The sequence below is a fragment of the Nematolebias whitei genome, chromosome 19, assembly GCF_014905685.2.
Source record: "Nematolebias whitei isolate Nwh7 chromosome 19, NemWhi1, whole genome shotgun sequence".
NCBI classification, from domain to species: domain Eukaryota; kingdom Metazoa; phylum Chordata; class Actinopteri; order Cyprinodontiformes; family Rivulidae; genus Nematolebias; species Nematolebias whitei.
The window spans coordinates 23,483,769-23,507,070 of record NC_056516.1 but is presented as its reverse complement, the minus strand read 5'-3'; the positions used below and the strand labels follow the sequence as shown (position 1 = coordinate 23,507,070).

At 41.7% G+C, this 23,302-nt stretch overlaps 4 protein-coding genes across 4 annotated transcripts in view; 3 read left to right on the top strand and 1 right to left on the bottom strand.

The window, feature by feature from the left end:
* Window positions 1–531: 531 nt before the first annotated feature.
* On the top strand, window positions 532–6,560 carry LOC119426117 (methyltransferase-like protein 24). The gene is made up of 5 exons (XM_037693675.1): window positions 532–849; window positions 2,443–2,541; window positions 4,389–4,525; window positions 4,680–4,947; window positions 6,186–6,560. The coding sequence occupies exons 1-5, from the start codon at window positions 532–534 to the stop codon at window positions 6,558–6,560; spliced, it is 1,197 nt and encodes a 398-aa protein (XP_037549603.1).
* A 2,574-nt stretch (window positions 6,561–9,134) lies between these two features.
* wasf2 (WASP family member 2) lies at window positions 9,135–17,219 on the top strand. Its single transcript, XM_037693432.1, has 9 exons — window positions 9,135–9,243; window positions 11,370–11,533; window positions 11,636–11,770; window positions 11,891–12,044; window positions 12,252–12,369; window positions 12,480–12,598; window positions 13,940–14,104; window positions 14,292–14,779; window positions 16,047–17,219. Exons 2-9 carry the CDS (start codon window positions 11,401–11,403, stop codon window positions 16,202–16,204), a joined length of 1,470 nt encoding a protein of 489 aa, XP_037549360.1. The 5' UTR covers window positions 9,135–9,243; window positions 11,370–11,400; the 3' UTR covers window positions 16,205–17,219.
* Window positions 17,220–17,725: 506 nt separating this feature from the next.
* Window positions 17,726–20,659, bottom strand: gpr186 (G protein-coupled receptor 186). Its single transcript, XM_037692890.1, has 2 exons — window positions 20,437–20,659; window positions 17,726–19,188 (listed from the first exon to the last, which is right to left on the bottom strand). The coding sequence occupies exons 1-2, from the start codon at window positions 20,574–20,576 to the stop codon at window positions 18,168–18,170; spliced, it is 1,161 nt and encodes a 386-aa protein (XP_037548818.1). The 5' UTR covers window positions 20,577–20,659; the 3' UTR covers window positions 17,726–18,167.
* Window positions 20,660–20,972: 313 nt separating this feature from the next.
* cd164l2 (CD164 sialomucin-like 2) overlaps window positions 20,973–23,302 on the top strand; it is an 8,293-nt gene continuing 5,963 nt past the window's right edge. The window contains exon 1 of the mRNA XM_037693674.1: window positions 20,973–21,046. Coding sequence (XP_037549602.1) covers window positions 20,973–21,046 — 74 coding nt within the window. The remainder of the gene's footprint in view (window positions 21,047–23,302) is intronic.

Below are 23,302 nucleotides of genomic sequence, written 5' to 3'. Positions count from 1 at the left end.
AATCATAAAGAAACAAAATGGGAGAACAACCTCGTTAATATGAGATGCTGAGTCATAAGTAGGAAATATTTTTCATAATTTAGAGACACTAAGTCATAAACATGGCACTATCTCATAATTGTGATACTTTCTAAATATTTTGAGATATTAAGTTTTAACTATGAGATTTGTTCTCATAATTTTGAGATACTACATCATCAATATTTGATCCAGTTTCATAATTAAGTCATATAACTGTGATATATTACTGAGACACTAAGTTATAATTACTACCTCATAATTAAGTCATAATTATGAGATACCTCATAGAGTAAATGTTCTTAAAGTGGGAATGAGCTTGTTTTCCTTGACTCAAAGCTGATATTTCAGTTTATTATTAACGGAGTTAATTGTGGATAAAAAGCAGTTTTTGCCTCAAGAAGGCCACTGGCCGGAGAATGTGCCTCCTCAAGGAGAGGGAGGAGGAGGAGGACTCAGCAGGGACTTTCCTCTGTCCTGGAGGAGAAAAAGGAAGTGGTTCGAGGCCGAGGGATGCGGGACCTCGGTGGTTTGTCGCTCCTCTCCAGAACCTCAGGTTTCCCGCCGCTGCTGCTTTTGATCCCATCCGTCCTCCTCGCGCTCCAGCTCCTCCTCGTCGCCTCGCGGCTACCTGGAGCCGCGCGCTCGTGGGCGGGAGAGGAGGCGGACAGGGAGGTCGCGTTCTCCGTTATCAGCATCGGGCCGGACAGGAGGAGCTCGGACCGACCAGAAGCCGTGCCCAGGAGACAGGAGGTGGGAGAGGAGGACGATGGAGGCACGAGGGATGGGGCGCGAGCGTACGAGGAGGAGAACGAGACGCACGAGCGCCAGGTTTGTAGAAGCAGACCGAAAGTTCTCGAACAAAAAGTTTCCGAGTTGTTGGAAGGAGAGCAAAATAAAAGCTGGCTACAAAATGTTGCCATTTTTTACCGACTTGGTTTTTAGAAAAGCACATTTATTTGAAAACACATAAAAAGTCCTTTAATGTTAGATTTTTAACACAATACAATAGAAACAAACAACAATAGTTTAATAAATGTAGTAATAACGAGCTTTAAAACAAAAAAAAACATGTTTCAAATATATGAAGATTTAATATTATGCTAACTGCAAAAAGCTACATCATATATATATTACACACTCGCATACATATGTAGTTTTTAGTAGAATAATTCAGGCAGTGTGCTTTACAGGTGGGATGAGAGGACTTAAATATCCTTCAACAGAACGAGACATACAAATACAGAAATCTTAGAAAAGGATCTGTTTTTCCTTTGATTTTGTATTTTAAGTGTTTCAGTGTTTTTCCCAGTGTCCCGCGCCATCAGTTCACTCTTCTTCATGAGTTTCTGCTCCTCAGCTCCTGCCCCGCCCTCTCTCACCTGTTCCCTGTTGTCGTTTTGCCCAGGTGTCTCCAGTCCTCTCACCAGTAACATCCCTCAGCTTTCTCTTCACCGTCAGTCTTCATGCTATGTCCGAGTCTTCTCGAGTTTTGGTTTGTAGTTTTTGCCGTCACGTCAACCTTATATTTTTGTTTATTAAAGTTATTTTTTTTAATCAAGCTCAGACTGACACTGATACATAAAAAACACAGAAAGAAGACATGAGATTTAAAAGATGTAAAGTGTTTAAAATGACTCAAGAGCGACCACATAGAAAAATAAAAGGATGGTAATACAGGCTGCTATAAAACAACTGGATGATGGGAAAGTAAAGAACCACAACAGAGAATCTACAGAATGTATAAAATGGCACACAGAAGTAAAAACAAACGTTTGTTCTGAGTGGGAGGATGTTTACAGATGTCCACATCCAGGAGCCCATTCTTTAACATCTCTCCATGCAGATAGCTTAGAAAAGCTAATGAGCCCTGATGCTGTGGAGTCACGCAGCAGATGTTGAGTCCAGCTCTGTGAATTATTACCTGCATGGCAGAACAGGTGAGGGGCAAGGGGCGAGCCCTTCACTGACCCCAGATCAGAGAAAGATGGCAGCTGTTCTGTCTGTGGTCGTGTTATCTCCATCCCTCTGTCACTCTGAACATCTCCAAACCTTCTCTCCCCTCGCTGCTCTCTGGCTCCCCTTCTCTTTTCTTCCTTCCTCTCACACTCTCTTTATGTGCCCAAGGCTGAACTGACTCATTCTAGTGCACCCCTCCTGCTCCACTCAGAGGTTGCCATGGTGACCACAGGGTTCATTGTTAGGAGCAGAGAGGAGGGGGATTTGTGTAAAAGTGTGTGTGTTTTTTATACGTTGAGGAGCCTCAGGCAATTATCAGCAGGCCTGGGGTCAGCGCCTGCGACCCCGCTTCCTTTAGCGCTCGCTCGCTGTCATTCATATGCATTATTCAACCACGGGCTTGCTGCTACTTCTTGCACCGTAGTCTTTAGATATTGATAAACAGTGTGGTTGCGATGTTCCCAGGTGGGACCCGGAGCGCTGAAGGTGCAGCGGTGGGCGGCGAACGAGCCGTCTTTCTCGGCCGAACTCGATTGTTTCATCACGTATATCACAAGGCCACAGGTAGGCTGCACGAAACAGGTGAAACGAATAAACGTGCCCACAGATTTATAGGCTCACGCAACAAATATAAAAATACTCGTCTCAAATGTCCAAAAGCGTCGCTAGATGTTTTATTTAATGTCTGTGCATGGTTTGAAAGATAACTTGAAGTTTATGGTTAATATGCATTAAAAACTGTATAAACTGGGTAAAAATTAAACCCAACCCCAGTTCTGAAAAAGTTGCAGAACATAAAAATAACAGTAAGCAATGGTTTGCAAATCTCATAAATCCATATTTTACAGTGAAACATAAAAATATCAACTTTGAAATTGTACCTTTTTTTTAATGGTAATTTTCGCATTAGATAGGAGCATCTATGGTTGTATAAAGTTCTGGATGACATAAAATTATTGCATAAAGTTTCAACCATGTTGGTGACAGAGAAATGGAGGCAAATATACCCAAAATGCACAAGTCTGAATTATTATTTAAAATATTTTACTAGTTTAAAACAATACTGTTTTAACGAGAAAACTGCTTAAATCAGACTAAAGTTAGAGAAAAAAGACCAGTTTTGCACCAGATGGGTTTTGGCGTCGTATTATATTTTAGGATTTTTATTTATTTTTTGTTGGGAACTACCTGTCTGGTTTATATAAAGTACTCCCCTCAAAGTCTCCAGATTAACATCTTACATTTAAATGGAGACTTTTAAAAATATATTAGATCTTGCCAAGACTTAACAGCAATCAATAAAACCCTCACGTTTACAACTATCTTCACTTGTTCCTCTGCAGACTGGTGTGTGGGTTAACAGTCAGGCTCCGTCAATGTGTTGGCAGCAGGTTCCAGTAGTTAGGATTTTTCAGACTGGAAACTTCCTAAAAAGCGTCGACGCCATATAGACTCCAAAAAGTCTGAGCTCATGTTTTATTCCCCAGAGATCTTCTCGGCTGCAGAAGCTAACACTGTTAGCTCAGTGACAGCTGCCAATCAAAGCTGCCTGTCCCATGGCTTCGTTTACATAAATAAACACCGATTTATATATTTTCATGCTTAATAAAGTGCACGCACATATCTCTAAATGCATTTATAATCACAGGCTGCAGAATATCAATTAGCATAGATGCTAACCTAGTGAAAAAAACATAAAAAAGCTACTGTGATAAGCGTTTTGTTTTACCTTTGGAAATTTATAAACGAATAAAACATTTCCAAACAATTACTAAAGACAATCATCTAACTACTACTTACAAACATAAATTGTTCAGGGTTCAGTGAAGAAAAGATGAAAAAAGGACTCAGCTTCACTTGAAGTTTCAACTACAGGAAGCTACGGTAGCCCTACTAGGACAAATACCTCTGCCTAGCAACTACTGCTGATGCTTTCTTTTCTGCACAGATTAATGTTTACAAAATGGATTTTTGACTTCCCGTATGCTGCATTTAAAAGACATTTTATTTCCCACTTCTGTTTATTATACACTGAATTGTCAGATTTGGGTTTTTCGTTGTGTTTCAACTTCCTGGTTCAGTTTGGTCGTCTAGTTTTTATTTCTATCGATGGTTCAAAGTAAATGATTGGTACATGATGGAAAAAAAGGTGTCTAAAAAAATGAAATATCTTTAGTTATTCAGCTATAAGTTAAAATATTTAAAATTCATATGACGGTTTCCAGGGAATGAAGATGTTTAAAACTGTGTCTGCAGATAAAAAGTCCTTTCAAATCTCACAATACTGGCCATCAAACCATGTCTTCTGCTTTAACTTCCTCTGTTCTCATCTGAATGGTAATTCTTTGGCAGGCGCCTCTCTGAGCTCTATCCAACTCATCTCATGTCTTTCTTCTCCCCTCCGTTCCCAGCTGAACTGCTCCAGAGTTTTACCTCCAGGGATGGCTCAGCCAACACAACCTCCTGTGGCTTCAGCTCACTGGCTGCTGTGTGTCGAAGAACGGCTCCTTCCAGCTGCAGATACACCCTGTGTTGCATACTCCTTTAGGTCCGCACCATGCACCCATGCCAATGCATTCATACTCTGGCCCAGCTGGAATAAACAATGCAATGCATATTTAATCACGCATGCAAAATATTTAACTGACTTCTGCGTTCCCCCCTTCCTTACTCTTCCCGTTTTTGTCTTTTGTGCGTTCCAGTCTGGATGGAGGAGATGCGGACTTCCTAAAGACTGTGTCAAGACTAGGATGTGAAGTCCACGGTTTCAATCCCAGCACCTCCAGTGCATCAGACGATGGGATTGGCAACAGTTTGGCTAGTAACCGTGGCAACAGAGGCGGTGTCAGCCAGCACAAATTGTGGCTGGAGTGGCGAGCTCCGAGGAGGCGCAAACACAAGACAAGAGGGAACCTGGGCGGTGTTTCTCAAACACTGGCAGATATCATGGCTGCTTTGGGACATCACACTGTAAGAGATGCACACCCTCTCACACACACACACACACACACACACACATACACCTGCAGGGAGACAGAAAGAAACACCTCCATACAAACATACCTTAGAGTCTTTTCACCCCAACAAACCCAGAAAGCTCATTTTCTTGGCCGTCGCCATAGTAACAGGGCTCTGGGCCATCTCTGGCTGCCATGGCAACAGTTTAGGTGAGTGAATCAGTTACATCCGGCAGCCACAAGAGGGAGCTATGCACCTGCAGTTGGAGCCCCTTTTGTATGAAAACGAATAAAAAAAAATCAAGGTCCAACCTTGGAGGAATGCCTATCACCCGCCATCTTTCATCCTACAGTTTTAGACTGGGATCTTGTTGAGAAGTGGTTGTTTTAGTCAAACTCTAAAAATGACATTATGCACTCTCATGACAAGACGTCACCCTCAGAGTACGTGTTGTGAATGACTCTCAGCTACTACCACATCAAATTTTAGCTTGATAGCTGTAAACTTAGCTGAGTTTTAGTTACTTTTGTGGCAGATGACGTTGATTAGCTGCAGCAGCCATCTTGACCTGCGCTGACTCCAAAAATATATTAGTTGCACATGTGCATCCAGTGATTACTTTCTGAAAGTTTAGTGAAAATTTGTCCAGTGGTACACGAGATATTTTACTAACAGACAGAATTTACTCCCAATAGTTAATGCTAATGTTTTAAGCAAAGATGTTGCGTAATGAGTAGCACTCGGAGTGACTCTCTCTGAAATATTGCCAACGTTGTGTTTTGTAAGTTCAGCTGACTGGGAGCAATTTTAAATTAAGTTTGCTCCAAAGTTGAATCATTTGAAGAAGTGTGGCCTATTATTATTTCCTGAAAGTTTCATTAAAATATGTCCAGTGATTTGTAAGAGATTCTGCTAACAAACTGAGTTTACTCTAATTAATAGTAAAATTTTAAACAAAGATCTGGTGCAAACTGCAGACATTCAGAAACTGTCTTTGAAATCAGTATCTATAAAACTGATGGAGTTATAACAATTTCAGTGGTTAGCGGGGGCAGCCATCTTGAATGGGGTTAAGTGCAAAGGTCAATCAGTTATAAGGGTACATCTCTGAATCTGTTTGTCTCTTACTTCTTTTGTGTTGAAACAATAATAAAATTCAATGTAAAAGAAAAAACAAACAGCACGATTCTGTGAATAATTGATCAATTTCTCAATTTAAGGTTCTGTTAGTTAATTTTGTTTCCTCTCAGGTCCATTTCATGTATGCTGACCTCCTAAGTGCTGAGTGGCGGCTTTTTCAGAACTGGATCGAAGTGGGAACTATCCAAAACATCCGTCATCTGGTTGCCACGATGCACCTGCACTGGGCCGGGTTTGAGGTGGGCGGAACCGACGAGGAAGTGCTCCGCTACTGGTTCAGCGTCCTCCGGGGAATCGAAGCTTCTGGACTCCACCTGGTTCACAGCTCACCTGGAAATGGTTACGGCGTCCTGAAACAGGCAGCAGCGGACGCTCGCAGCTCTTACACTCTCAGCTGGGTGAACACACACACACGTCACCGACACTCAAACACAAACATGGACCGAGCTGAGCATGCTGCTGTGGATGACGTCACACAAACATGAAAAGATCACTGAAAGCAGTTAAGTGTTTGTGGCATGTTTCTCTTGAGGGTTTTAAGAACACACATTTCTTCGCATGAGAGCGCCCTCTAGTGGTCAAAAAACATATTACCTTCAGAGTTGTATTCACACAAGCAGTAAAGCCAACAATAAGAAGTAAAAATATCAATATTAAAAACAGTTTTATCTATTTTGTTTTACTGAAAACACATTTTGGTATATTTTTATGAAAACCCAAAAAGATTTTGATGCGTTATAAATGTTTACATGGAAGAACTGAAATTAAAGTGAGACTCTGTGCTTATATAAATATTATAGCCTTTAGTATTGTTTGTTTTCTGCTGTTTGTGACTTAATGTTACATAAAATAAGTCAAACTTCTTAATGCTCAGCTACAGCAAATACATCCAGGTCAATAAATATTTCAATTTAGTTTTTTTGTCTCTTTACACCAGAACTAACTGATAAATGTGTGACTAAAATGTGGACTCTCAGCTTTTATTCAAGGCTTCCAACAAGTTACCATTAAAGAAGCTGTCTTTACCCATCTTTTTATTGTGTCCTTCCATCTTTGCAGACTTATAAGTACTCCTAATTATTGTTATTAATCATAATAATTATAAATACATGAACATAATCTTGTGTTCAGTTTTTCGTCTTTAGGTGTTTTGTCAGGTTTAGGTTTTCTGTATGAGTTAGTTTTTTTATTACTTTTTTTTTTTACCTAGTACACATGGACAATCCACAAATGTTTTTATGTATCCTCAACTATTTTTTCATCCATAAAAATGTGAAATAGTATTTGTGTCTTTTGTCTGCTCTTCAGATTGTTTTCATTAAACGAAAATGATGTTCAGCCGTATGTGAGTGGCTCAGCTCTCCATCAGCTGGATTTAATAAGACCTCAGGCTGCCGTCGGGGTTTATTTTAAGGCATTATGAGAGTTCTGTGATGAAATTAAATTCAAAGCAGTCTGCTCCTCAGATAAATAGTGTTAAATTATTTTTATGTATGTTTCTGTTCAATAAACTGAATTGAATTAAATTAACTGTGTGTGTTGCGCACCAACAAAACAGCAAAACAAATTGTTCACTTGAGTTGTGTGGGCTACTACTCCTACAGGTGTGGCTGCATTCTTCCTTTTCAAGATGTTTCAGGTGGGTGACGAGGCCACAATTAGAGTTACTCAATCTTTTTATCCTCCATTATTGCACCAACACAAGACTAGAAGTTAAAACAAAATTCAGTGAGTTGAAATTTTATAAAGGCCTTTTTTTTAACAGAGCATAGTTGTTTTGTTTTTCATTTTACATTAAAAGATTTGGCAATTGTTTCTAGATGGATGCCTTTCCTGATGCAGCTCGGGCTCAAACCTACAGCCCCAGGATTACGAGACCATGGCACTGACCACTGAGTGACCGCAGCCCTGTGGAACATAATAAAACTAGATGTTTAACTAAGTAGTGGACCATTTTTTTAATTCAAATTTTATTACAGCTACAAAATTTGTTTCGAGGCCATGTTTACCACTGTGGAGCACCCCCTTTTTTAACACCACTTTGTAAACGTCTATGAACAAAGCACAGCTGATGGAGTTTTTTGGGGAAAGTTGTCCTGTTCTTGTCTGATAGGATTCTAGCTGTACGGAAGTCCTTGGTCTTCTTTGCTGGATGTTAGTATATGTTGTACTGTAAAGAAACCTGTGTGTTTTTTCTGCATTGATGGTGCATTTCCAGATATGTAAGCTGCCTTTGCCTTAAGCACTAATGTGCCCCCATACCAACAGAGAGGCAGAGCTGTGTGCCGATAATGGGCTGCATGGTCCCTGTCCTCTTCTGTTCCTGACCCCATGATGTCTGTCACAGAATCAGATCTGTTTTTAATGCAGTGCCACACATTGCTCCCATAAAACTCAAAATTATCTTATTCTTTACCCCTCAAATGGTACAATTTCTCATTTTTAACATTTGATTTGTTTACTGTACTCTACTGTGAATAAATATGGGTTTAGGAGATCTGCAAATCACTGCATTCTGTCAGCTTTTTCTGAATTGTGGTATGGTTCCATCAGTAATTAGTCGCATCCCATTCCCCCTCCTTCCAAATAAATGGTTCCAGTGATGGGGTTAGCTGCTTGTTTCAGACTACATGTTTGCGTTGCACTGCAAGATGTGGTGACCTTATTGCAAAATTCAAATAAACACTGGTGCATGTTTTATAACGTTATTTACTTTACCTGAGAGCTTTAGGTCCTCTCTGATGAAGCACTTCCAGTTAAAATCGGCTGAGCTGAGGTTCAGGAAGTCCATTGCGACTGTTTTTAAACTTCGTTTTGTCTATAGCCATTCCTCGGACGCGTTCCGACTCGCTGGAGCGCACGTCGGAATGCTGCGCTGCCTCCACCCTCCCTTACGAAAATTACGGACAGATGTTCGCTGCTAGTTTGGGTGGAGTTGCGCTCTTTGCGTTGACGTATCCGCATCCGGTTTTCAGCTACTGCTAAATGACAGCCGTGACAGCCAATCAGCTTCGAGGAGCTCGATCTGACAGCCAATCAGAAGTTCGCAGTTTGGGGTCCTTTGAGGAGCTGTTTAGCTCGAGCTGCTTCACCGTTTTCATCAGGAAATCTCGAGAGAAATCAAAGAGCGGGGATTAAAGGGAGCCTCCACAGCTTCAAGCTTTAACGGTGAGTGAAAAATAATGTAGTTAGTGTCGTTTTCATAAAGTGACGGGCCTGTTTGGCGGTTCCTTCGAGATAAGAGGCGCCTGCAAAGTTTACTTCCTGCTCTGACGAGGCCGAAATCCTAAGTTTTACACTTTAGCCTGTTTTAGCTAATGTTGCGGGCGTTAAAGTCTGGACTATTTATCTCGTCTTTTGATGTATGAAAACAGAATAACCAAGTTTGAAACAGTGACACGAAATGAAGCCAGTCAGCTGGAGACGAATGTGAACTATGGAATAAGTTTTTCACGAAGCGAGTAAACTTCACGGTCAGGTCGTTTCATTTTGGCTAAACTAAATAAATCTCGGAAGGACGAGTGAAGATGAGTTTGACTAACAGTGCACTTGTTTGTGACTTTTCAACAGTACCTCGTCACTGTTTTGAAACGAATCACTTGTAATTAGGGAACCAAAATAGGAAGGGTGTATTTTCCATAGTCGTCATCTATGAGGGCCTGATGGGAGCTTTTATTCTGAAATTATTCCATTAGGTTTTGTTTCTGAGAGCTTCACAAATATATTTACTCTGCTGTGAACTCCTAAACTCTATGTAAAAAGTATTTAGTCTGTGGGGTGATTGTTGCTGAGCAAAGCTACAGTTTTGTCTAGCTCAGTTATTTATACATCTGTTACTAAAGAGGAGCCTGGGACTTGGTGTGTTTGTGTTGTCAATTAATTGGATTTAATTGTACAGACCATAAAGTGTCACCAACACAAAATAATCATCCACTGAAAAAAGCCCTGTTTTTCTTTCAAAGAACCAAGCTTTCCATAATTTGAAATCACTTGTTAGTGGAGTTATAATGTTTTTTTGTTTGTCAGACCATGTTATCGGTCATTTTTGCAGATAAAAACTTAAGAGTTTGAACAGTTTGTCTCACTGTAGCAAATTGGTCGTAGCAAAATGCCTAAAGATGCAGTTTTAAAATAGTTTTTTCTTGCTAATCCGTTTCATATGAGAGAGCTCTGTTCATCGTTTGAATTTAGATATTCAAAGATGTTTTGATGTTTCAGAAACTTGAGGTTTATGGCTTAACAGACTAAAAAAAAACCTCTAATTAAAAAAAAAAAAACATGTTTAGACCAAATCTTCGCTGAAAATAAACAAAAGCAGCATGATTAATTGATAGATTTGTTTTTGTAAGTGCTTGAGTTAAAAATATATACCGGCACACATTTGAAGAGAAGCTTGCCTCGTGTCAGTGTGGCTCTTATTTTTTTAAATTTTTTGTGAATCATGCAAATGTTATAAATCACCTCTTTTACACTGAAACAGAAGTTGTAGTCATTTTTAAATGGATCCTCTAATCAATAGATACTAAAGCTTTCTGAAAGGTTTTCTACACTTTAGCTGATTTTACACTCATTTTCTGTCCAGTACATGACCATGACAGCTTATTCTACAGTTTGTGCTTAAAAAAAGAGGAAAGTGAACAAGTGACAAGCAAAAAAAAAAGAAGTGTCAGGCTAAAATCACTTTGCCAGCAGCTGAACATTGCACAAGTTATGTTAAGAAACATGAAAAAAAAAAATCACCTAAAACTTGACACTGAACCTGCAAAATGCATAATTGTTTAGTTGATTATTTTCTGTATACTAAAGTTTCTGCTAGCTTTTTGGGAATCATCTCATTGGTGCTAGAACACCAGTTTATAAGTCACATTACCATTTCCACTGAATAAATATGAACAAATTACGTCTTTGTCAAGCTGCTTGTAACGGAGTGCCTATTTAAAATTATTAACGTGTCAGTTTGAACATAATCTGGTTCATCGCTTGATTTAAATGACTTTTTATGTCTGAATGAGTCATGGGTTAAGTGTCCTAACACAAAAACCGTATCTCTGTAAATGGTTAGGAACTGGACTGAAAATGAACAAAAGAAGCAACCAAAGTCAAAAGAAAATCTTTGAAAGACCTTCAGAAAGTGTAACGGATCAAAACCACATTATGAGTTTACAAGAAAGTCTTGTTCTTTGGAAGCAAAATATAAAAAAATGGGGGATAACAGGAGACTTTTTATTTATTTTTAACTGTATGGTAAATTAACACCCTGTCACTCAAGTAACACTTCTGTTCGTCTCCATCAGGGTTGGGCTGCCCTAACCACCACACCCCACCATGCCTTTGGTGACGAGGAACATAGAGCCGCGGCATTTGTGCCGTCAGACCATCCCCACCAACATCCGCAGTGAGCTGGAGTGTGTGACCAACATCAGCCTGGCCAACATCATCCGGCAGCTCGGCAGCCTCTGTGAGTCATGACTCTGTGTGTTTTGTTTTTTTACGGAGTTGTGAGTTTGCGGTTCTTGGCATGAGACCAAGTTCTTAATCTAGTTATATTTTTTTTGTGCAGGTAAATTTGCAGAGGATGTGTTTGGGGAGCTGTTTGTGGTGGCTGGAGCATTTGCCACCAGAGTCAACTCACTGGGAGAAAGAGTTGATCGTCTGCAGGTTAAAGTCACCCAGCTGGACCCCAAAGAAGAAGAAGGTAAGCTTCCTACACTTTTATTGTTGCAGTTTATGTTCCATACGTTTCAGAAGACATTTACTTCCTCTCTTAAGCACCTTAAATATTTAACAACCTTACTCATCTTCCTGTTTCTCGCAGTTTCTCTGCAGGCCATCACTTCCCGTAAGGCCTTCCGCAGCAGTCTGACCCAGGACCAGCAGCTGTTCACCAGGCCGTCTCTGCCGGAGCCTGTGCAAGAGACCTACACGACCTGCAATCCTCCTCCACCCCTCAACCACCTCAGTCAATACCGGTAAGGTGGAGCTGCAGAACATGCAATAAAATACTGTGACTGTTCTTTGCACATGTGTTAATCTGGTCTGCTTTTAACTAAATCATTATAAGGGGAGTTAAATGTCTTTTTCATAAATAAGGCAGATAAAGATCTCGGCACGTTTTGTTGCGTTTTTGCCCACGAGATAAAACGTGAGTAATTCTTGACTCTTAAGTCTGTTTGCAGGGATGATGGGAAGGAGGCCCTGAAGTTTTACACCGATCCCTCCTACTTCTTTGACCTGTGGAAGGAGAAGATGCTGCAGGACACCAAGGACATCATGAAGGAGAGGCGCAAGCACAGAGTGAGACACATTACTGCGCATGAGTCACAGTGTCCAAACACGTTGGCGTTAGTCACATCAGAGTTAAAGCGCTCGAGTTTTAACGCAGTAATCTTGTTGTTTCTGAGCAGAAGGAGAAGAAAGACCATCTGAACCCCCGGATGGTTAACGTTCGAAAGATCAAGACCAGGAAGGATGAGTGGGAACGCCTCAAGATGGGAGAAGAGTTTGTCGTGGCAAAGAATGAACTGTGAGTGAAGTGGGATGAAAAATCTCGGCAGGTTAATCAAGCACATCCACAGATTGGCCAGAGTAAACGTCTCACCGTGGTGAAAATATATTTTATCGTATTTTTCGGCCTATTAAGGCACACTTCAAAAATCCTTTAATTTTCTCAAAAATCAACGGTGAGCCTTATCATCTGCTGCGCCGTATGTATTAATTCTGGTTGTGCTTACTGACATCAAACCAATTTTATGTGGTGCACGGTGCTTAAAAATCTCAAAAATGTTTTAGTTTCTCTTATTGCGCCTTATAATCCGAAAAATATGGTACTTAACGTTCTCTTGTATAATAAGCAGGGGTCCGGTGACGTTTTCTTTTTGGTTTTAGGCTTCGTAAACAACAATTACACTAGGCACTAGAAGTTTGGCTGGTGTGTTTCTCTGCAGAGATGTGGCTCTGCTTGTATTTTTGGGAAGCTCAAATCACTGTCCCCTCTGTTGTGCACTCTGTTGTGCACTCTGTTGTGCACTCCGGCTCTACATCTATAAACAGAGTCACCTAGCCTGGACTTTGAAAATAAAAGCTTCTCTCTAGTTAACACAGTAGAAGTCTAAATCAGAAGCCCACGTGACGAGTCGTCCCCCCTCCTTATCAACCAATCTGTACACAGTGATTATGGGTGGTACGTACTGTCTGGGAATGTTCTCCGAGGGGTGGGTGTAGGGCTGTCGCTGAAAAGCAGCTGTAAACAAATGCATTACTTCTTGTGTTTGTGGTTATTTATCTCTCTGGTGTGTGATCTGAAATAGAAAATGTTCATTTGAAATATGTTAAACAGTAGAAACTGCAACTTATTTTTTCCCTTTAGCTGCTCTTTAAGACAATTTTAAAGCACATATTTAAAAAGGGGATATTAGAACGACTACAAATATAAACAAGCAAAAAATATATATTTTTTTGTCACAATAAGAAACTAATATGATTTATAAGATGGAGGATGCCTTATGTGCTCATTTATTTGGTGTGGTTTTAATTTTTTTATTGTTTTGCTTACAAAATAAAATAATTATTGGACTCACACTAATTTACGCTAATTTCTCTAAAGATTTTCTGCAGATTTTTAACGTTTTATTTCTTTGCAGTGAGTCATGTTTTCTGTTTATTAACAAGCTGTTCTTTTCTACTTCTTTTTTCTGACTTTATATACTTTTTTTTAATAACTGTGAGTGTCTTAAAATATCAGTGAGTAATTTTAATGTGTTTTGATATTTACTGTTTTAAGTTTTACATGCGCACCAACTGCTAATTCTGTTTGTTTGGTCGGTTTTATTTCAGGCTGATGATGATTTGTTTTATTTGCTTTAAGAAATTCTGACGGTCTGAACGGCAGTATCGGATCAGGGGATGGCTTTAGTCCTGGAGGCCTTGATCTGAGTACCGGCTCCTACGCTTTCGATCCTGGCTCCCCTCTGCCTACACCTGGTACGCCTGGTCCTGAAGACTTCCTGCCTCCTCCACCCCCAGACATGGCGTAAGTACTCCAGCATCATGCAAACAGCCGGCTCATGACTCGCCCTGTGGTGACGGTCCAGCTGCACGTGTTGCTGTGCAGATGTGTTCAGCAGTCAGGACGTGGTCCGTTGACTCTGGATGTGTTGATGCTGTTAATGTGAACCGTGACTCCAGTTTGATGTCGGTGCGTCGCCCTTCCCCTGCAGGTATAATGACGGACAGTATGGAGCGCCGGCACAGAAGCGCACCAGCGTGATGAGTCCAACCCACCCTCCTCCAGCTCCCCCCATGGCCTCTTCACCACCAAACTCCCGTCCAGGTCTCTCTCCTCCTCCTGCTCCACCTCCCCCTCCTCCACCCTCCGGTTTCGGAGAACCGCCACCTCCACCTGGCTTTGGCGCCCCACCCCCTCCACCTCCTCCTTCCTTTGGCAACTCTTATCCATCTCCACCTGCTCCGCCTCCCCCACCTGATATGCCCACTGTTGCTCCTCCCCCACCACCTATACCTTCAGGTGGCGGGCCGCCACCTCCTCCACCACCTCCTCCGCCTCCCGGGCCTCCTCCTCCTCTATCCTCTGACAGTTCTGCTCCTCCACCGCCCAGCAGTGGAGTGGCACCCGCCTCTGCTCCTAAACCTCAACCAGCTCCTCCCAGCGATGCTCGCAGTGACCTCCTGCAGGCCATTCGGCAAGGTAAGACTCAGCAGAGGGAGGTGAACGTAAAATTTAAATGTACCACCGCCGAGTGGATGGATAAACACGTTTAATGGGGTTTTCCTGGTAATGTAAGAGACAGTAGATAGAGTGAGAGAGATAGAGAAGTAAATAATGACTGATCGACGGCTTTAGTCTCATGAGCTGTGTGTTGTAATCTTTGAAGACTAACCCCACCAGCCCCACTTTACACAGCAGTGGAGTGACATCATTCCAATATTTGGGGTGACACTCAGGAACCAGTGTTGAATTGGTGCCATTTTTCAGCTTTTTCTCACTGTACTTATCCACTTCAGGACATCATTTGTCTTTATGGTTATATAAAGTCATTGTAATGGTTTGAGATTAATGATGAAGCTGCTGCTGTCAGTTGACCAACAAGTTTTGTTTACATTGTGTAGTCTTCAGTCATGGCCAAACTTTCTGATGTTTGGGCTAAATTAACCAATTATAATATAAATGCAAGTAAATGCGTCAAAAACAAACGCATAATGATGGACCAAACGTCTACTCCTCTTTTCATTGTTGGGAGTGGACGTCATCATGAATTGGTTTACATCCCATGCTTTAACTGGAGCACCACAATTGAACATCGCCATGTTGTACTTTCGAGTACACACTAAGGATGTGAGGCTTTAAGTCCTGCCTACTGCCCCACACACATTCATGGTGTACACAAGTGTTTTTATTGTGTAACCTGGGCAACGTCGTATTGGTTTACATTGAGGGGGCGGGGCTTAATAGTAATACTAGGCCCAACCTACATTGAAGTTAGTTTCAACTTCTGTGTTTTGGTCCTAAGTCCACCAATTCTTTACAGAATTTGGTTTCATGTCGGAGAATAACGTCACTAAAGTAACGTTTATAACTTTGTGGCTGGCTTCTCCAGAACAGCTGCCATCTCCAGTTCCAATGCCGTTTATGTTAAATAGAACTTTATATTGTTTAAAAAAATAAATAAAAATTACAGAGGTGACTGCAAGGCACTTGTGTATTGTTAGCTGCAAAACAAGCGCAAACCATCAACTCACCACCGCCGTGCTTGTCAGTTGGTGATAGGCCTTTGTGCTGATAAGCTGCTTGATTTTCTCTGTTAGGATGTGTCTTATGGTCAAACATTTCCACTTTGTTTATTTTGTAGCAACTTTAATATTCAGCATTATTGTTTTTGTTTAGATCGCTCTTGGAACGTGTGTCTAATTGACGCTGCACGCGTCTCCTAACGTATATTCAACCTCCTTTTTAGGTTTCAACCTGCGTAAAGTGGAAGCGCAGCTGGAGCAGGAGAAGAGGGATCACTCTGGCAACGATGTGGCCGCCATCTTGTCTCGTCGTATCGCTGTGGAGTGCAGCGACAGTGAGGATGACTCATCAGAGTTTGACGATGAGGAGTGGTCCGAATGATCGCCATCTCTTTTTGTCGTCACTACCGCCATGTTCCCTTAGCCTTGATCAGCATCTGTCACATTCTTTAAGTACATGTTTGTTTGTGCAGGTAGGACGAATTGACATTTTTATATCACATTTCTTGACCAGTTTAATTCCATTTATTCAGACTAACTCGTATCAGGTGCGATGGTGCAAAGAAGAAGAATAAGTTTAACTATTTCCTGTTTGACTCCCCAGTTTACCTTCATTTGTCTGGGCAACGCACCACTGTTGATCTAGTAGTATTATATGTGATGTTGTGCCCTTTGTCTGTGATCATCTGCTTCAACACATCAACTCCATCTCTGTTTTTAGTGCCTATAATCAGAAAACACCATGAACTTCAGGCAAACCACTTTTTTTACTCACTGCAGTAAATTATGACGACATAACGGTGGATGTTGACACACTTGATGTTGACCTCCGATGTTTAAAAATAGCTTTAGTCTAGACTAAAGTCTTAGTCACAGATTATGCAATAGATTCAAAGTTTACATTTTAAAGTGTATTTACCAAAGTTAATTATTTCAAGAATTTAAAAGTCCTTCCAAGACACAACCTGGTTGCCTTTTCCTCCCCACCCCTTTGTATTTTTGTATTTTTTGCTATGACCACGGGAACAAATTATTGTAGCTCGTAAGCTCTTAAATTAATGATTCATGATGATGGAAGATAGATTCTGACATGTCTTACAACAAGGATGCCAGGTTGAACTTATGCAAACATTTTCCCTAAATTCTTTATATTTTATAACGTATTATATCTATGCTTTCTTGATAATTTTTTTTTGTTTGTTTCTTTTCTGTGTATGGGGGGGAATGAAGTAATTATTTAGCTTTAACCAGTGATAAAGATTTGAGGTAGCCTGTTGCCTCATTATGTGCCTTTTTGTGCTGCATTTCATTGCCTGTGCATTAACATTCACTGGTCCTAAGTAAAATGATACCGCATCATTTGATAAATAACATTTAAAGTGCCTTTCCTGTTAAGTCTGCCAGTTTCCAAGCACACTTAGCAAATTTTTTGCTTCATTTTTAGGTTTCCAAATGATTTATTTCAATAAATGTTAAGTGAAACAACGTCGGTTTAAAGTTGTTTTTTTAAGTAAGCAACACTGAAATAACAAACAATCCCTGTATGACTCATCCTGTTTATATTGGTGGACACCTTTTCACAGAGCCTGGTGCTGATGGGGGGGGGGAGTGAGAGGAAAACCTTGCGTAATCGCTGCATCCTCATGATGTTATTAAAAGATTCAGAGACTGAAAGAACGATGTCGACTGCCACCAAATAATTTAGAGCACCGGTGTGTGTCAAAGTGAGTTAAACTGAGAGAAGACCAACGCACTAAAAGCTTCAGCAGCAGAAAAGAGACCAGTCTTGACTTCATTCGGTATAAAAAAAGAGCTTATTTATTATTCATCAGTATAAAATATTCATCTGTTTCAAAAACGTTGTGCAACCAAAAAGAAAAAGAATGAAATAACATATGGTCAGTACTTTTTCAAAGTGCTTTTTATCAACATGTGCAAAAATCTAATCCCACAGATCTACATTTGTTTTCCAGAAATTCAAGTAAATAAAACTGGGCTTTGATCACATCTGTTTGGCCTCCTGTTAAAAACCCAGTGCTTCCTCTCCTCTTAAAGTGCTGACACTCAAATACACCAAAACCTGTAGCGTCCCTGTGATTGCTTTAGTTAGAGGGGATCCAGCAGAGCTACAGTCGACTGAGGCACGAAGAATAAACCGGACGGTACACGTAGTCCCAATTTGGCTGGCGGTGAGGACAGTTCAGTACATTCTGATTGTTTTGGAGTGCTTCATCTCTGAAAAATGCTGCTCGCGTGTGTTGGAGGGAGTGCAGAGTCTGTGTTTTGGCACATGATATGTTTAGCATGGATTGCGTGTTGCTTTGACAGCAGGGCGGTAAGGCGGTTTACACGTCGACTGGGTGGTGAGTCTGTGCGTTGTGCGAGCATCTGTGAGGGCAGCAGGCGAGGAGAAGCACCTTGCGAATGTCTTTGTTTCTCAGACTGTAGAGGATGGGGTTGAGCAGGGAGCTGCCTGCAGCTGGCACCAAGGTGGCATAGGTATATAGAGGGGGGCTGGACGCGTCGCCTAGCAGCCCCCAGAGGGAGAAAGGCATCCAGCAGCCCACAAACACGCTCAGGACCACGATCAACCGGGAGAAACCCTTTCCGCTGCCGTGTTTGCTTGCATATGGCTGGCTGGTGGGGAGGAAGTGCCTCTGGGTGGCTATAGCGTGGGCGTGTCGCCTTGCCACGCGACAGATCCCAGCATAGAGTTGCAAGGTTACCATAACAACCACTAAAAAGCCCCCACACAGCAACGATAGATATGTCCTGGTCAAAGGTCGTGCTACGGAACAAGAACTTGGCTCCTCGAGGCAGTGCCATCCCATCACCGGTCCTGCACCGATAACCAAGGCCGCCAACCAGACGAGCAGCAGGAGGGAGGCAGCCCAGCGGCGTGACTGACCCGAGCCATAGGTGAGGGCGTGGCTCAAAGATAGATACCTGTCCAGGGCAACGCCCATGAGGCTACAGAGCGAGGCGGTCAGAGAGGTCACCAGCAGTCCTGAGGTCAGCAGCTCTGACCAATCGCTGGGCTCCATACAGAACCGGAAGAGGAAGTGCAGGATGAGCGCCACGCCCGCCAGGAGATCGGCCAGCCCGAGGCTGGCGAGCAGCAAGAAGACCGGGGCCCTAAGCGACGGGGTGGCCAAGATGGTGGTGACGACAACGGCATTCTCGGTGGCGATGAGAGTTCCAGAAATGCAAAGGGCCACGCCCCAAATGGTGAGAGGTGGGACTTGAGGTGAAGGTGAGCTTTCCTGCTGGTCCAGCGGAAAGAAAGGGTCCAAACCAGAGGACTCATCCCAGCCTAGCTCGGAGATGTTCAGGGTCATGGTTGGTCCACAGGAGCACCGGTAAAACCTGAGAGAGAAATGAAGGAGAAAGAGGATAGCATGAGTTTCAGCCAATCTTTTTATCCACAGTGATTCTTCATGCAGCTGAGCCATAAAAGCTTCAGGTGCTCTACGGCTTCATCATCTCATAAAATCAGTTTTACATTCCTACACAGTCTTGTTATATATATATAAAAAAATACATTCAAAATGTTTCCTTTTCTAATCACTTTATGATTTTGTTAGTAATCCAGCTGGTTAACATCATCAGTGACGTCACAATCTGTGCAGGAAAGTTCTTAAAGGGGGACCAGATGAGAGCAACCAACAATGGTGGCACAACATCATCCATAACAGGATCTCCATATTTTTTATGTTGTTGGCATATATTTTTAAAATTTAGATTTATAAAACAAAATGTATGCACAAACTGTAACGCCCTGAAAACCTGCATTCTGAAAGGACGATGGCTTTCTGCATCCAAATATTTATCTCTGTTACACCTGTTGTCCTTAACCAGGTAGACTCAAGTCTTTTATTGAAGTATTTTATCAACATGTCTCTTATTTTATACTGATTAAAAAAACTACTTTTTTGTTTTGTTTTAGGTTCTATAATCCAAAGTGAAAATGATAAATCTACACCAAACCCAGGTTTCAGAAGGATAAGACTTTCTGGCCAAGGGGGGGCCACCCCCCCCCCCCCCCAACTTCCCACGTTGGTGACGCCCCTGAAGTCACGCTTAATCCATCAGAGTAAATCCAGGTTTTATACACTCCTAAACTTGATTTATTTATTGTTTGAGCTGAATCTTTTCCGTATAATTTTGTAAAACAAATTAAGTCTTGAAAATGGTTGAACGTGTTTGAGCAAAGAGTTTTTTGACAACTGAAAAGACCTTGCATGACATTAATTGTTTTAAAATAAAACAGCTGGTAATGAATTAGTTATTCAAAGGTAGATAACCCGACTCTCTATGCAGGATCTTAAAAAAAAAAAAAAAGATCAAAATGCAGTTACTCCTTTTTAGTATCAAATCATAAAAGGAGTGCTTTGATGTTGATCGATCATTTGGACATTAAAGCGTTTAAAAAGAACACGCGGTTCCAGGAGTCTTCTCCGTCCTCCTTCACCTGGAGGAGGAGGAGGAGGAGGAGGAGGAGGTACAGTATTTCCCTCTTCGGTGAAACACCCTGTACTGGTTCGCTGCACCAGAAGATGAGCTCAGCGCACAGACGCGCACGAACAAGCACGAGATGTAAATTATTCGGCTCACCTTTTCAACACGACACCGTCCTCTGCGGGTGTTCGGCGGATCTGTGCTCTTTTATCCACTCCGGAGCAGAATAAGGTCTGAGAGGAAGCTGCTGCAGCTGCGGGGTTAAAAAGACCCAGACCCTGTCCTCTAGTCCTCATCAAGCTCGCATCCAAACCCCTCCTGGCATGGGTCGCATCTCATCGTCCTCTTCTTCTTCAGTCTCTCCGAAGCGCTCACAGGAGGCAGAATGGATGCTCCGGCGCGAGACTTACCCACAAGATAGCCCGTCTGACGTCAGTGACTGGGGGAGAGAGGGGGCTCGACCAATCAGAGGCCCGCATATCGGATGCGGCGAGAACATAGGGAGGGGACAAGGTGGATGTGGAGTAATTTCATTCAGAAAAATGCGGCATCAATGTGGCTCCGCCCACTGCGGTTCCCTCCAGCTCTGCTTTCTTATAAATGACGACCACCGACACCCCCCCCTACACACGCACGCACACACACACGCACGCCTTTATCAGTAAAACCCAGAGGCCTCCCTGTGAAGGGTGATGGACAGGGCGGCGCTGTCCGCGGTGCTGAAACGCATCAGGATGACTCAGCCCAACAAACCACCTGCTGTACAGTAAATCATATTAACACTGTCTAAATCCACGCATTACAGGAATATGTGTTTGTTATCGCCCGCAAGGTGTTCATGTCTGCTGTCTGTGCGTGTGATTTGTTTGTCTGTTAGCACAATATCTCATGAACTAGTCGACAGATTGTAATTAAACTTTCAGAAAGTAATCAGTGGTTATGCAACCACATCTGATTAGCTTTTGGAGTCAACCTCTTTCAAGATGGCCGCCTCACTGAACTGATTTTAGGGGGGAACACATAAATGTTTGTAACAGCCTGTTTTACAGATGCTGAGCTGCATTTTCGTGTGGTGGTAGCTGAAAGTCATCTCTAGCACATTGCATTAATACCTTGGGCGATATTTTTATTTAAGGCTTTGGCCTTTTGGTGTCAGCACTGTTTGTTAACAAAACATCTCATGAATTATGGGTCAGATTTTAATGAAACATCCGTAAAATAATCATTGGACAGACATCTAAAATTAATTAACATTTGAAGTCAACTCGATTCAAGTTGGTCGCTAACTAATCGGCCTTAGCTAACACAAAGATGACCATCACTCAGTCGAGTTTAGAGCTATATGAGCTCAAATATGTTGTGGTAGTAGCTGAGAGTCATCCCCAACACACGCTTCAAGCACTGACACTGAAATTCTAATATATTGTAGGGGTACACAAAATTTATGAAATGAAAGGATCCAGCATTACATAAACTATCAGGCAGGTTCTGGCTCAGTTACACAAGCTGTAAAACAATTTGAAGAAAAATAAATTATATGAACTGAAAGCAAATTGAATTAAAAAATGGGCTCAGTCGGATAATACATTCTTTTTGTGTTAAATGAAGCGTTGTGCTTTTACATTCAGTAAAAATAAGGGGGAATAAAAATATGTTTTTGTAAAGAATCATATATAATGCTACAGAATTTCATAACATTTTACCACTTTGTTATTAATCTGCCAGATTTAGAGGATTCCCTGTAACAAATAAATCAGCAGGTTTTGCGTGTTTTCACACGCATTCGTTTCCCCTCAGACAGCTTCACAGCTTGCGGGGACTTTGCGGCATCCCCTCTGATTCCACAGTGAGCGTGGGTGAAGTCCAGCTGCCGTCTGCGTGGATCCATGGTCTCGTGGTCTGTGAGCTAACCGAGGGATTCTCGTCCTGCTCGAGCCTTATATGGTCATGCTTCCTGTGGTTAAATACCACCTCCCCCGCAGAGACGCGTGAAAAGCAACACTTGCAACCTTCAGAAATGTCGCCTGCTGTCGAGCAGCACAGAATGAGGAAACACTGGAGCTGATTTATGTTTTGGTTCTTTTCATATTTATAAATGAGGATTCAGGCATTGTTACCATTTGGGCTCATTTTAGGCACTCATTTATATTAATCTCACTTAATTCTTAATTCTCACTTAATTATTATTAATAATGATGATAATACATTAATTATCGTAATTAATTCTTACTTAATTAATCTCACTTAATTCTCATTTAATCTCACTTAAAAAAGAGAGAAACAAATTATTTTGGTTTAATGAAGACAACTTACTTTTATAGGTTCAATTAACTTAAAAGTCATACATTTTATCTGAAATGAACTTTTTACTTTGAGTTCAAGTGAAACAATTAAGCTTAATGCAGCTTTAGTACGTCTGACGTCATGACGTAAACTTCACCCGAGACATCCTGATGCATGCTCAATAATCCAGGTAGAAAAATCTAAAAAAGTTAAATCTGGTCCTCTGGACATTCAAAAACACAAAACAAAGCAAATCAACAAAAAAATGTAGAAACGTTTCGTCTCTCATCCGAGAGACTTCCTCAGTCTGAGGAGTTGTATTCAGCTCAGTCTCTTAAATAGCACCTTCTCAGGGTGGATCAACCAGTTTTGTTGCTGACAACCAAAACCAGCTGATCACATGCTCAAGAAGGACCATCAGCCTAACAATGGATCATTAGCACACTGATGGCTGTTTACTGTTCACAGAGGGCTGAGTGATACTAGCAATCACAGCATTGTAAGAGGGGGACAGTTGAACCCGGAGGCCTCCACCCCTGTTTAATGATGGACGATTTCTTTTCACAAAGATGGCCTCCTTTACTCTTCTCTCAAACCATCGTTCCTCTCTGTCCAGGATGTGCACATCTTCATCCTTGGAAGAGTGACCGCTGGCCTGGAGATGAGTGTAGACCGCAGAATCCTGGCCTGATGATGTTGATCTTCTGTGCTGGGCCATCCTTTTGGCCAGTGGCTGTTT